We start from the raw sequence: 13,740 nt of genomic DNA, 5'->3' as shown, positions 1-13,740 counted from the left end.
TCCCCGTGCTGATGCCAGATGCAGTCTCGGGTGAAAACCAGCTGTGTTTGTCGGCAGTGCAGTAAATACTTCCACCCTAGCTGATGTATGCAGCAGCTGTATTACGCTGCTGGCTCGCCGGTGTTTAGCTTGCATCAAGTACAAATATGGACAACTACTTGATATCCTGTTAATGTTGATGGTAGCTTGTTTCTTGTCCAACTGAACATACTACTATTAAGTTCAGTATTTTTCAGGACGATACAGGTCTCGAATACCACTGCCTCTGTGTGTGACCGTGTTTGTGTCCGGGTAAAAGAGCACGGAGAGGGGTGGTGCTCCTTTCCTCCTCGGTGCCCGTAACAATATACGTTTTTATGCAGAAACAAGCTCTGCAAACAGTCAGATTGAAAGTGAATGATTGCTTGTGATCAACCTTGAAACTTTACGCCAGTAAATTCCCTCATGTTTGTTGACAAAGTAGGATTTTGGTGGCACTGGGACGTGGCACCGTACGTTGGTCAGTTCAGGTTCTGAAGCTCCGGCATCAGAGCTGCTTGGAGTATGTGAGTGTCTGTGCATCTTAGAGATGTGCCTTAATTGTAGACCACTTGTGTTACGCTGCAGATCAGCTCTGTCCTTTTCCTGCTGCTTGTCTCTTTAGTGGGCAAAATTCTGTGGAACAAAATTTTGGGAAAATTTATGGTGTTTTTCAGTGGCTGCTGTTGCACAGGCAAGGCAGTCTGGTATGTCTTTATGTCTAAACTGCACTTTATTGAAAAAAGTCCCTGCTGCTATTCTAGTGGAAATCTTTTTGGTATGTCAGACGACTGAACTGTTGTTCTCTTAAAAATGCAGCCAGTAAGCTAAGAATTGCTTACAGAGAGTAGTGTTGAGCATTTAGGGTAATGCAAAATAAATGTGCTTTGTATTCTGTACGTTAATATTCCTAACTACTTCCAGTAAACTGTAAATGTTGAAATAACTCATTTAGAAACTTCTCAAGTGTATTTTTCCAAACACAAAAAAGTGAAAAACGAAACTTTTGTTCCCTGTAGGAACACCCCTCCAGCCCTTCCCCAACAATAAAATCAAAACCATTGCCAGATGTGACATTTACAGGAGAACATTGCCCCCTCCCTCTGCCAGCCCAGACCGCAGAAGAGCTCTGCAGCCAAGAGCCTGCCTAGAGCCGGGGTCCGCAGCAGCTCATGTGGAGTTTTTCCAGCTCTCTGTAAGCTGGGAACGACGACTTTGTGCCAATGTGCGTTTGCAGACTTTCTGTGGAACTGGGGGTATGGGGAGCGTAACTGGTCTGGAAGCAAAGATTAAATTTTGCAGAAACTGTTGTATAAACACTCTTCTTGCTGGAGAAGCTTTTACATGCTGCTGTGGAATAAGTCAATCAACCTGATATTGAGACCTTCGTATTAATACAGCAACTTTTTTCTCAGATGGAAACTTCTAAAATACAGCGAAATGTATATTGAGTATGGATTTCCTGAGAGGAGCTGTAGGTGTTGGCTGTACCACCTTCTGTATTAGCATTTGCCAGTGACATAGGTTTGTGTCATGTAATAGGGAGAAGTTACGCAGTCTGTCCATGAACACAGCAGCTGAATCAGTCCAGCATGTGGACACTTTGTTTACATGCTAAATATTGACCGTATCCGATCGCTCTGGGCAGGATGGATAGTGTAGCACCAGACCTGAAGGAGAGAACCAAGATGAGTCTCCATGCTTGTACGGCTTTTGAAGCCTGGTCCATGACAATGCAAGACTTGCTCAAAGGCTAAATGAGTGGCTGCAATAATGACACAATACACTCTATTTTAACTCAAACGCATGCCTGCCAAGGGTTGCTTCACTTAGAGAGCTTGCATCAACTGTTGTTCACGCCCCTCTTTGCAGGCATGATGAGTACCGTATATACGTAGGTGTTTCTTGTGCAGGGACACTCATAATTATGTGCTGTCATCCATGGCACGCTCAGCTGCAAAGTGCTGTCATCTGGATCTTGTCTTGATGTCATACAGATGACCCAGTTTGCATTGCTGTGCCCTGTAATGAATGGCTGACATGACCAGCGCCTGAACAGCAGCTCTTGTCTTCTACACTGTTAGCAGTGCCTCGCAGCAGATAAATCTGTTTATTAGCCCCACACAGAGCACTTACAGACTGCTGCAGGACTGGACAACCAGATGAATTGAGCCAGTTTGCAAAACTTTTAATATTCTGAAAGGCAAGGGAAAAGTTATTAAAACAAATGGACAATTACATGTTGTGCTAAGTGACTTCAGTGTAAGGCTGCAAGAACTGTATCTTTTGAGCGCTTTTGTCCATTTGTTTTCATAAATTTGCTTGATTTGAATGCTTCTGGATGACGGTGCACTGGAGAGAAGCACAGCAGTGCCCATAAATACATCCTGGGAAGTACCAGTTTTCTGTCTTCTGGGTTATAATCTCCAGGCTTTCAGTTAGTATGGTAGAGTGCAGGAAGGAATACTTGAATTCAGGGGACAACTAGCGAGTTCCTGTGGATGACTGAAGGTTGGATGATCCTTGTCCTCACTCCTAGCTCCTCTGGCCATCTACTCTTAAAAACCATGGCAAAACAGGCCCCTCTGGGTGCGCCTGTCAAATGCTGAATGCACCAGACTGTTCTAAACTGGGAGCCAAATAGTTACAATTCCCCTTCTATTGAATAGTAAATGTAAACAGTGTATTAACATTTTAATTGGTTTGCGAGATAAAGGATTGATCTGTGGATTAAGTCCCCCAGTTTTGTCATTTCTTTGGGCTTACAAAGCTGGTGTCAAACGCAGGAGTTGCCGTTAGATGGATCGTGATTGTTCTCCCTTGTGAGCCCCTGTTGGAATAGGGGAAGTATTTCCATGTGCAATGCTGTTGAAGTGTGTATATGCAAAATATCTCATGGATTGTAAAACGTTTTTCAGTGTGAAGTATAAAACTGCTGGCAGATATAGGCCCTGGAAAACTCTGCAGGTTCTGCCCGTTTTCTAGCTTTGGTAGAAGAACTGGGCAATACAATATTTGCAGGAAGATTAAATCATCTTAACCGAGCAATGACCAAATCCTGTGTGTGCTCTGGCACCGTGTTGCTCCAGCTGCCCAGGGCAGCAAAGCCATCGCTTCCGCTATCTGTAGATCTTACTCTGAAGACCAGTAAGAGATTTATAGTAACATAACTGGGAAAAGCAGCACTCTCTATTTTATGCTTTGTCATCTGAGCACCAAGTTTTGAAGGAAGGCTTGAGAAAACAGGTCTGGTGATGTACCCTGGCACTTCACAGCCTTCCAGTGGAGGGGGAATTCCAGAGCCAAGGTTCTCCCACGGAGCACATCCTGCCTCGGCCCTGTCATGTTTCAGTCCAAGGACTTTTTTAGTAAGAGAAAAAACAAACGTTCCTTTAGTGTAGTACTGGTCAAAGGGTAGCTTCTATAGAAAAACAATTTAAGGCTTTGATTTGCACTGGAATCAAGGTAAGCTTTTTCTACTGAGCAATGTAATGGGCAGAAGTCAAGAAGTTACCTGTGTTTTGCACAAGGCTGTTTGTGAGTGTCCTTGATGTGCAATCTCGGTTAACAACAGGCAGTGACTATTGCCTGCATTCTCACAGTAAAATTTGAGTTCAGACAAAGCCTTGTTGCCAATACAGATCAGACAGAAAAGGCCGGCTGGCTGGCTGCTTCTGGAATCTCTATTTTAATACTTCCTGCCCCTTGCCTGTTCTCTTCTAGTCTGGTTCCTTTTCGGAAGTCTCCTACTGCTATCTGATTTGCTCCTTCAATTTCTCTCACCCTTTTTCGTGAGGGAGGTGGAGGGTGCTGGTTCAGATGTAAAATTCTGGCCTGGACAATAATGGGAAAGAGGATAGATCTGCCTGTTTACTATTGTTCTTGTAACTGGGGGAAGAAAAATCATAGTCTCATTTTTCCATGAATAATTCCTCTGCATTTCTCCTTCATTAGAGCGTTCTCCAGAATTTCCTTAATTTCCCAGCCGATCAGTTAAGCCGTCTAATTAGATGATCCAGTCCCAGAATGCCCACATGCGTTAGCTCCTTTCACAGCCTCGGCAGCGTCTGTCCTGACCCGCTGTGGCACTCTGCAGTTATCTGCCAGGCGTCAGCTAGCGTTCGTGACCGAGTCTGAACACGGTCCTTGACTCGAGGAGATGCTCTTCTGCCCTAGTCTCTGAGGGAACAGACTTCACAGAATTTGTGTTAGCTGGGGAAAGGGCAAAACTTCCATTTTAATTATCTGCAAAGTGGGCTGAGTCGTTGCCTGTCTAGTGGACCGTTTAGGACTTGCTAACTTGTGATATCTTCTGGTGGGAAGTGATAAAAGCGTCTGTGGGGGGAAAACAACACTTTTCTTCTGTGTGACATTTTGGGAAAGAATGCTGGAGAGTTCGTGTCCCACTTCAGCATCATGCTTCAGTATCTTGAGATAATTAAAAAGCAAACTGTGATTTAGAAACACAGCTTTTAAGTTTGACTGACTCTAAAAGCATTGGTTTTGGCGTTCTCTTGTAATGATGGCATTATTCTGTTGTCAGTTTGTTATCACTGATTGGAGCGTATTAAAAAGCTACTTAGCGGCAGCACGTTAGCTTTTCACGTTAAGCTATGATGGTTTCTTTGCTAGGTGATGGGGTTGGATCGATGCTCAGGTACAGAATATTTGCTGCTTGGAGAAGCTGTTGTCTGTCAGTGAGGCCTAGTGTGCAGCTTCATAAGCCACTAAGATCTTACTTTCCTTTTTTAACTCTTAATCTGATCCTCTGCCACTTAAGTGACCTAGCTGATGCTGGTTTTATTTGCTTTGCATACATACGACTAAATTGATTCAGACCACTTAGTCAACTGATTAGAATCAGCTTTTTCAGACTGTAATTTCAGCAGCAGTTTTTACCAGGTATGTAGCTCAGGAAGATCAGCTCTTAGTTGTTCCAGAGGTTAAAGAGAAAGTTTATTAATGAAATTAAAGCTCATTCTCATTGTTCCCTGCTTTGCTTTTGGAAATGTTGAAGGCATGCTTCTAAATGGAATGAGGCATCACTGCTCAGCAGTCTTAGTTCACAGATCACTCTAATCATTCCTCCCACAGGCGTAAGTGTGTGGAGGTTGTTTGTTTGTTTTTTCACCATGGCAAGACAATACCAAGTCTTTTAAATATATGTAGATACTTCTCAAGAAACACATGAGGCTTTGCTGTCTGTTTTTTCTTAGGACTCGTTTGAAAAGAGACGTTTCTCTCATTCTCACAGCTAGTGAGATGATTTTTAGCTGCTCCAAAAATCCATTTCAGATTTGTAAATTGGCCACTATGATGATGCTTTGCATGGGATACAACAAACAGCTTTGGCTTCATTGCCTTGGAAGAACACGGTGTTTTCCCAGAATCATCTTTCCTCCTGATGCAGCACCAAAGATCATGTCTCCCTTTAAACAATGCTTCATGATTAAAAAAAATACTGTTTGCCCCTAAGCTCCTAAGGGCTGCCCTCAAACAATTTGCTGCGAGAACGATACGGGCGCTGTAGTAGTTTTTCGTTAGGCTCCTGTTCACCGGCACTCTGCTCCCTTTTCTGTTACGGAAACCAGTCCTGCTATGCCTGCATCTTCAGCCTCCATGTGTTGGATGTTAGGGCTGCTTGATCACTCTTGTCATAGCCCTTCCCTCCAGCCCGTTTGCCATATGTTTGTTTGATGCGTAGTTACACTTCACCGTTTTAAAGTGCCTGTGCTTTGGTGTGCCTTCACAGAACTGTGACACAGATGGAAGCCCGTAGTAATGCTGTAGGTGATACCTTCCTATAGCCAGGGCCAGCCGACAAGTACGCCCTAATTATCATTTACTTTAATAGATAAATTAAAAATCTCTGTTTATATTTAATCTATCAATCCGCAGAGCATTCTTGGACCATTTTTTAAACTATATTGCATGTAACATTCTATCCAACTGTGATCCAATCCAGGAGTTTGAAAGCTTGAGCACAAAGTTTATCTTTTGAGAATTTATTGGGCCAGATGTCTCTCTTGAAATGGCCTCGTTAACCAGCAACTTCTTCCCTAGAGTAAAGTAGGTTTTGTTTCCTTAATGAAAATATATGGCTAAATTGTTTAAATTGTTTTTGTTTACAGATGTTCTCAAACAATGATGAAGCTGTGATCAACAAAAAACTTCCAAAAGAGCTGCTGCTTCGGTAAGCCTTCTTTCAGTTTGTGAGCTTGGAGGCCGTGTTGTGTATTGTTGTTTGCAGCCAGTAGCTGATTTTGCTGGTATGCTCATAAATCGTGAGCTTGCATTGGGTCACTTGTAAAGCCATAGACAAACAGAAGCAGATCAAAGGTCTGCATCAGCAGCGGTTTATGCTAAATATTTTTAGGTTTTGTATTTTAAAATGCTAAATTAGTGTGCTGGTTGCCTGTTTTGTAGATGGAAGAACTATAGGACTAAACAAGTCCTTAATGAAAATAAATGGTAAGTATGGGCTACTGTGTAGAACAGGATTCTGCCTCTCTCTAAATAGTGTTCAATTTAAAAAAAGTTAGTTCCTCTGCTCCAGTTACGCTCGAACAGACTTTGTCCTGTTCCTCATCAATAAGGGACAGATGTTCAGCACCTGACAGGATGGTCCTGTTGGCAGAGATCAAACCGATCAGACTTTGGATCTCGGTAGACAACTCTGCCCTCTCCCTCTGCTGCCCTTCCGTACACACACACGTATGTACCTTTTGGCGTTTGCCTTCCCCAGTGCAAGAGTAGTGTGATGATGTGTGTGTGATTGTACCTCAGTCGTCACAGTTTGGCATCTTGAAGTAAAGGCGTGTTCATCAGTGCTTTAAGCTGAGATATTGACTGTAAATGGTGAAGGCAATTGCAGGTGGCAGCTTGAATTATTAAGACAAAATTTTTACGCTGAAAGAAACTGTGTAGTACTGTCGACACTCAGTGGCAATAAAAAGTCTGGGGAGAGGAGCTCTGACACAGGAAACTGCTTCTAGTTCACTTGTGAAATAAAATGAATAGGAGAAAAGTCTGACTTTCTTTTTTGTTTTGACTGCACTGCCACCTTTGTTCTCTGTAATGGTATCTCCAATCTGATTCAGTTTCTTTTATTCCAGTATTATTCATCCAAAAGCAAGATGTATGGTTTCTAAAGCCCTCCTTGCTACTACTGTGGGTATTTGGTTTTTGAGCCTGGCGTACAGGCAAATGATTGTCCATGCTGTATAGAGATTGCTGTGTAAAAAATCAGCGTCCAGTACCTGGAAGAGACAAGCACCCTGTGGGAGGAGCAGGATGGAGTAACAAACACGATAGCATGCCCTAGCCCAGATGAGTTTGCACAGTTTTTTGCAGGTGACAGCAGTTGTCTTCACCCAGCACTTGCCCTGAACCATTGGCATGGACATGTTGTAGCAAAAGGGGAATTTGGAGAGTGAGAAAAATGTCTCTCTGGATTTTCTGAGAGGGGGATTCTTTTTCTCATGGGAGAAAGTAGGTACTGGTATTGCAGATGCAACAAAAACAGGATTTGCCCTTGTGGTAAGGTGACAAGACACAGGTAGGCTGGGGACAGGTTGTGAAGAGCACTGACATGTGAGGCAAGGAGTTCGTGTGGCATAGGGAAAGCAGGGAATCTGGTAGGGAGAAAAAGGTTGGAGGGTGGAATTTAATTGATATTTTGCATGGACTTCAGGGGAATAGGTGTGTGGTCGCTGGGCTCCCAAGGAGCAGGACCTTGATTAGAGCATGGGTGAGCTTTCTGGTAGATTGGTCAAAGTGGAATGATCCTGAGTGGGACCAATAAGCACATCTTGGTCTGTAGGGAGTGGCTGGTGTTGAGGAACATTACTAGACAATTGGAGAAGGATTTGTGGTAAGTAGGAGGGAAGGTCCTGCACCGAGCAGGGAATTTCGTTGGTACGAGCCACAGCGTGGCTGAGTTCTCAGCAGTACGCACGCTTCTGCCCTGTGGAAATGTTTTTATCTCTTGTGTCTTGATGTCACTGATCATCCTGACCTGCTGTAGAACAGAGCAAGTGTTCAGGATTGTGTGGAACCTAGGAGAAATCAGGAGACTGAGTTTATAAATGTTAAAGTTCATAAGTAATGGTTTTGAGAGTTGGAATTCACTGTTAGCATACTGTGAAAATTAATTAGTATGGATTGACAGTGCAGCCTTTGAAAGAGAAACTTGGATGCATTTATCTGCAGGAATCTCCTGTAAATGAGTGTCACTGTCTACAAGACAAAGACTTATGTGTTTAAGCAGTGCTACTGTGTAATGTCTTGTTCTCTGGTTTGTTCATTCTGCAGATGGCATTGATGTCTCATGTATGTGGTTGCAAAGTGGAAAGCTGTACTTGAGCAAAATAAAGAGTAGGAGGATATAAAAGGGGTGAACAGCAGCCTTTGTCACACCCCAAGATACAGAAATGTGCAACTCCAGTAATGCTTTTGTCTGGGAGGATGGGGTGGAGGTGTAAAGTGCTCTGGAGGGCTGTCCTCAGAAATCTCTCCTTTAAACGTGTCCGTAATTCAGCTGTCATGTCATGTTCTGCCCTGCCACACTACTGGTAACGGTGGTGTTTGTCCTGCATTACCCAGAGAGCAGGACTCTTAGACAAAGCTGTCCTGCAGCACGTGCGTAGAGAGGTCAGCTGATGGGTCACAAATCCTTGTCCTGATACCGCTGTACCTGCTTCAGCTTTGTCTCCTGCCCACTGAGTTTGTAGGAGCTTACACCTTTATACGTGAATATACCTTTACACGCTTACAAATGAGCCAAACCAGCAAAAAGCGAAGTTCCGTTCACCACCCTCGTTCCTCTGCTGCTGCCAGCTCCTCTTTGGGCAGCGTCTGGCTGGGTGACTCTGAACGGTGAGTTCGTGGTCCACGTTGGCTCTGGCTGTGGTCGTTTCCCCAGAAAGGGCATCATGTGCCTGTTTCCCTGTGCTGGCATTAACGATGCCCTGTTGAAAAGGTGCATTCATTCTTTGAGGGCTGCCTGCCAGTCGCTTTTTGTCTGCAAGCCAAACCCCAGCCGCAAGCCTGGATTTTCTGTGGCAGTGGTGGTCTCTGCTGGTTTCCTGAAGAAGGTTTACTCTCAGCGTGACGTGGGGCTGCTAAACAGCTTACGCTTGGCAGGTGAAGGGGACTGGGCTGCAGGAGTTTGTCTTTTCCTTGCTGGTTCATGGGCAGGTCAGGCACTTTTCAATTCCCTCCTGGCGTAAGCGGCTTTTACTCCGTGCCACCTCCTGCTACCTGCTAGCCCATTTTCAGCACATCCAGTCGCTGGCACTGGCTTTGCCATCTGACCTTCAAGCCCCGTGTTGATTTATTCCTCGGGAGCTTGAGTTCTGCTTGGGACAAGGAAGCGACAGAGCGTGGGGGGGACCGGTGAGTTGGCAGCAAAGTTGTCGTTTCTCTCCTCCTGGCCAGCCCATTGGCATAAAATGAGTATGGAGCGAAATTTAACTTGAATGGTGGGTCACTGACACAAATTGGTGTTGATAATTTTAGAAGGCTAAAGGTCTAAGCTAGCTCACCTCAAAGCCCGCAGCATCCAGGGATTTCATTAAAGTCTTGACCCTAATCTAATTAGAGTGGCAGTGGGAAAGTGAGGAGTCCTAGAAAACACTAAGTGGATTAAGAGGTTGAAACCTGAAAAATGCTCTAACTGCACTGTGTTTTAGCTAAATTGTCTGGTGCTGGACTGTTCAGGCAAAGTCCTAAACATAGTGACTGACTTTGCAGTGAAACTATTCTGCTGCAATACCGGACTTGTTTTAATTCCTGTTTGGAATACTCAGTCTGCCTTCGCCTGTGATCACCGTTTGATGATAAAGTTACTGGTGTGGATTATTTTCTTACTGTCAACTCTGAAGAGTAAAAAGACCAATGTAAGAGTACAGCAGTCAGCTGTGAGCAAAACAGAAATCCTGTGTGTTGGATGTAAAAATAAACATCCCAGCTATGTGCCTTTTCATCTATTAACGCAGAATCAGGGAAACCATTATTCAAGTAGTACTGTTCAACCTGCTGCTACTTACTCTTCTCTGCTTTCTTTCACCAGATAAACTGAATCTGACCAGAGCAGCAGATATTTTCTAAGGATTTGGTGCTTTGGAACAATTCCAGGAGGAATTGACCCTCTGTTACTGAGAGAGGGTCTGGAGCTGACTCCAAATTTCCTGTCAGCCCAGTATGTTTCCTTGTTGTCAAGCCCAGTTTTAATTGAGCCATAGGGTAATAGCAAGAATACATATTATTTCAAGTGAACATATAGATTACCTTTGCTTTATGTTATACTGTGCAGATTGCTGAAAAGAGACCCAGCATTTATGACCCGTACTGTACTCCTGTTGGAAGACGACGACTGCTCAATCATTGCTTAGCCATGTGGGCAGGTTGTTTGTGGGTTTTTGGGTTGGGTTTTTGGGTTGTTTTGTTGTTTTTTTTTTTTTTTAATGTTCCTCAGCAGCTCCTTGGAGAAGAAAAAGCCCGTCCTCAGGGCTGTGTTAGAAAACTTAGCTCGGGTCATTGTGCCTGCAAGACTTTAACTGTGCTTCTGCTGTTCTCTCCAGTTCACGTGAAGGGTTGCAGTTGGAGCCAATTCTGAAACGGCCAAAATGCACGACAGAGTAGTGACCGCTGCTGAAGGAGTAATTTTTGCATTCCGATTCTGCTGAGTCATTGGCTAATATTCTTGAACAAATGCAAGAGCAGTTCAGAAAACACTGAAAAATGCTCTTAAGCTTTTCAGAGCCAAAGTCTCCGAGTTAGACAAGGGAACTCTGGGCGAAGCTCAGCAATGTTAACCTCAGAGGTGAGAGGGGCAAGTTTTTGCTGTGTCGACATCCCTTTTACTGTGTGGGTAGACTGGGAAGGGAGGAGCAGGAAGTAGAAAAGAATTTGGCCAAGACCTAATAGCCCTGATAGAGGGATGAGATGGTTAATAATAGCCTGGGATTTCCATGGAGAAAGCAATTTTAATGAAAATATAGAAAGCTTGCGTAGTTATTGACCTAGCCGCTGTTCCCATGGAGTTCGATATTTTTTTGCTCCTACGATGGGAATCTAGGGTGAAAGTAAGAATTTTCCCTAGCTTCTATCATTTCCCTAGGCTTTCCTTGTATTGTTGTACATTGACATTGTGCTAAATAAATCCTCAGTGCGCACATACATGCACAAATAAATGACATTTAATTCAAGGGGAAGACTTATCTGTAAGCACTGAGTATGGAACTGCTTCTGAAATCCAGAAGTGGGTTCCCAAAACAGTGTTACGGTAAAGAACGTTAGCTCTTTTCCAGATGTTTTAACTGTGTATATCTCAGCATGTCACTGTAAATTTTGTCTCATGATGAGATGCATAAGGAACATATGAGAAGTATCTTGAACCAAACTCCTTGAATCTGTGAGTATCTTTGGGCAGTGTAGAAACACAGGAGAGTATGTGGCTGTTTATTCTGCCATATTCTGACTTAACTGAATGTTCGGCTGTTAAGCTACGCCATACCTGTAAGCGTCTGTGTTTTGATAAATAGTCTGCATTCATCCTCTATCAGTAATGTCCTTTTCTCTTCCACCAACGTGGATGTTTCTAAAGTGCTTTTTATATACCTGCTGGTCAAGAAAGCTTGATCATGCAGTTGTATCATATCGTATCATCTCAGCCTTGCTTGGGTCCTCTCCTAAAATTTGAAAATCCAGGATTTGCTATTTGTATATAGCAGTATACAAATACATGGGTCTCTGAAGGTGTGCAGCACATACTAGCATGCATACAAAACTTGGTGTCAGTAGCAAAAGCCTGGATAACCCCTCATCGTTTATCTCTAGGACAAAATGCAGTTTATCTGTGATGCGCACGATGTTTGTTCATTGTTCTCAGCATCTCTTCCCCCAGCTTTATCAGTATCTGTGCTATTTATTCAAATGTATTCTTTGTACTTATCTGGGCAGATGAGTACATCGTACGGCTTTCTTGTTTTTATATGAGAGTTTCAGTAACGCATTGGTACAGGGTGTGCGTTAAGTTTGTCGCACAAAAAGAACATGCTGCCGGCAACTTCTTCTTGTTTCTGAGCCTCTCCCAGCAGAGGCAGGTCTGCTGAGAATATAGGAAAGCTATGTATGCCCCCCAAGCCCATAGTCTTGTGGGGAGATGACTCAAGTGTTGCAGGTATCCAAACGGTTGCTAATCTGGGTATGCACTGTTCTCTTGAGAAAGTCTGGAGATTTTTGGAGCAGTGGAGTTTTGTTTGTTCTCAGAATTTCTCCTGGACAACCATACTTTATCTGACAAGAGTACTTTATAAAATAGTGTATAGCATTGGAACAAAATTGCTTGCCCCATACCTTTAACAGTTGCATCTGATAACATTTGCCTTCTCTTTCTGGTGGTCTTCAAGTTTAAAATATTGAAGCGTATCTGCAAGTATTTTCTTGTAGTCAAACACTTGTATTATCTTTGCAAAAACATTTCATCCTGTGGTTTTATAATTGCTGTCAAAGAGAATGAGACCTTACTGTATTGCTGCTGTCCACTTGACCTCTGTTTTGTGACATATGATTGTTTGAACAACCATAAACCATAAAATAACTATATTGGTATATTGGTACAGATTTGGGAGCTTTAAATGGGCTTGGTACTTCCTGCATTCACAGGTCGGGGTGTATATGCCTGAGGTAAAAGCAGGGATGTCTTAGCCCAGTATAGCATTGCAAAGTGTTACTGTCTAATTCCTTTATCCCAATAAATAGGACAGCAACACCAGGGTGTTGGCCTGAACACTGGGGTGTGCCCTGGCAGAGGAATGACATACCACAGAGGAGTGACCGCATCGCTGTACTGACACAATCCAACGAATCATCTGGCTGTGCAAGTTGCTTTGCAGCGTGGCAGAGCAAAATACTCCTCCTACCTCTGTGTTAACAACGCTTCATATTTAGCACAGCTGTGTGGAAAAGAAGAAATAATCCATGCACCGAAATCAGGCTGTCATGTCGCTTTGATCTATTAACTGTTAATTATTACAGTGCCCGCTTTTGGAGAGCTGTTGCTAAAGATGTTGGTTTTGTTGAACAGAGGTGCTGGGCACAGCGATGCTCCGGTGTCGAATAGGAGCCAAAACAGCCCAACGTGACTGTTCTGCCATATCCTGACTTAACTGAACGTTTGACTGTTAAGCTACACAATACCTGTAAGCGTCTGTTTTGTTAAATAATCGTTCGGTTTACTGTCAGTAAATACTACAAGGTGTGAGATTAATATTTCACAGTGGCTCAGTATCTGTCTTTTGCTTTCATTTGTTAACTGCTAGGTCTGCGCTTCTTTTCACAGTTCAGCTTTCAACTGAATTACAAAGAAGTTTTGCTGTCTCCAGTCCTTTTTTTTTTTTTCTTTGTTTTCCATGTTCTCTTTGTTTTAAATGCAGATAACCAATAAAGTGTCTTTTACTTCTGTTACAGAATTTTCTCTTTCCTGGATGTGGTCACTCTGTGTCGTTGTGCTCAAGTTTCCAGGGTAAGAACCTTCCTCCTTGCTGGTGGATTTTAACAGTTGATTGGATTTGGGTGACAGTCCTCTCGCTCCAGCCTTCCCTAGCATGTCAAACCGGGAGGATTTGTACCAGGGAGCTTTGTGCAACTCAACTATTGTTATTTAGTGTCCTGTATTGACGCCACAATACCAGAAACTTCTGATAGCACCAGTGAAGG

General features: G+C 43.4%; 1 protein-coding gene across 6 annotated transcripts in view; it reads left to right on the top strand.

Moving 5' to 3' along the window:
* The window catches only part of FBXL20 (F-box and leucine rich repeat protein 20), a 43,253-nt gene that overhangs the window by 10,130 nt on the left and 19,383 nt on the right, over positions 1-13,740 (top strand). For 5 of the 6 annotated variants that reach the window (XR_007767744.1, XR_007767743.1, XM_050911654.1 and 2 more), the window contains exons 2-3: positions 6,150-6,211; positions 13,492-13,546. Coding sequence is in view for 4 of the 6 variants with exons in the window: in XM_050911654.1 (XP_050767611.1) it covers positions 6,150-6,211; positions 13,492-13,546 (117 nt within the window). In the remaining 2 variants the exon portion in view is untranslated. Of the gene's footprint in view, positions 1-3,439; positions 3,484-6,149; positions 6,212-13,491; positions 13,547-13,740 lie in introns of those variants that run through there. The other variant, XM_050911653.1, reaches the window with a different exon arrangement.

The sequence above is a fragment of the Gymnogyps californianus genome, chromosome 28, assembly GCF_018139145.2.
Source record: "Gymnogyps californianus isolate 813 chromosome 28, ASM1813914v2, whole genome shotgun sequence".
NCBI lineage: Eukaryota > Metazoa > Chordata > Aves > Accipitriformes > Cathartidae > Gymnogyps > Gymnogyps californianus.
The sequence above is the reverse complement of the archived record's forward strand: the minus strand, read 5'-3'. Positions and strand labels throughout refer to the sequence as shown.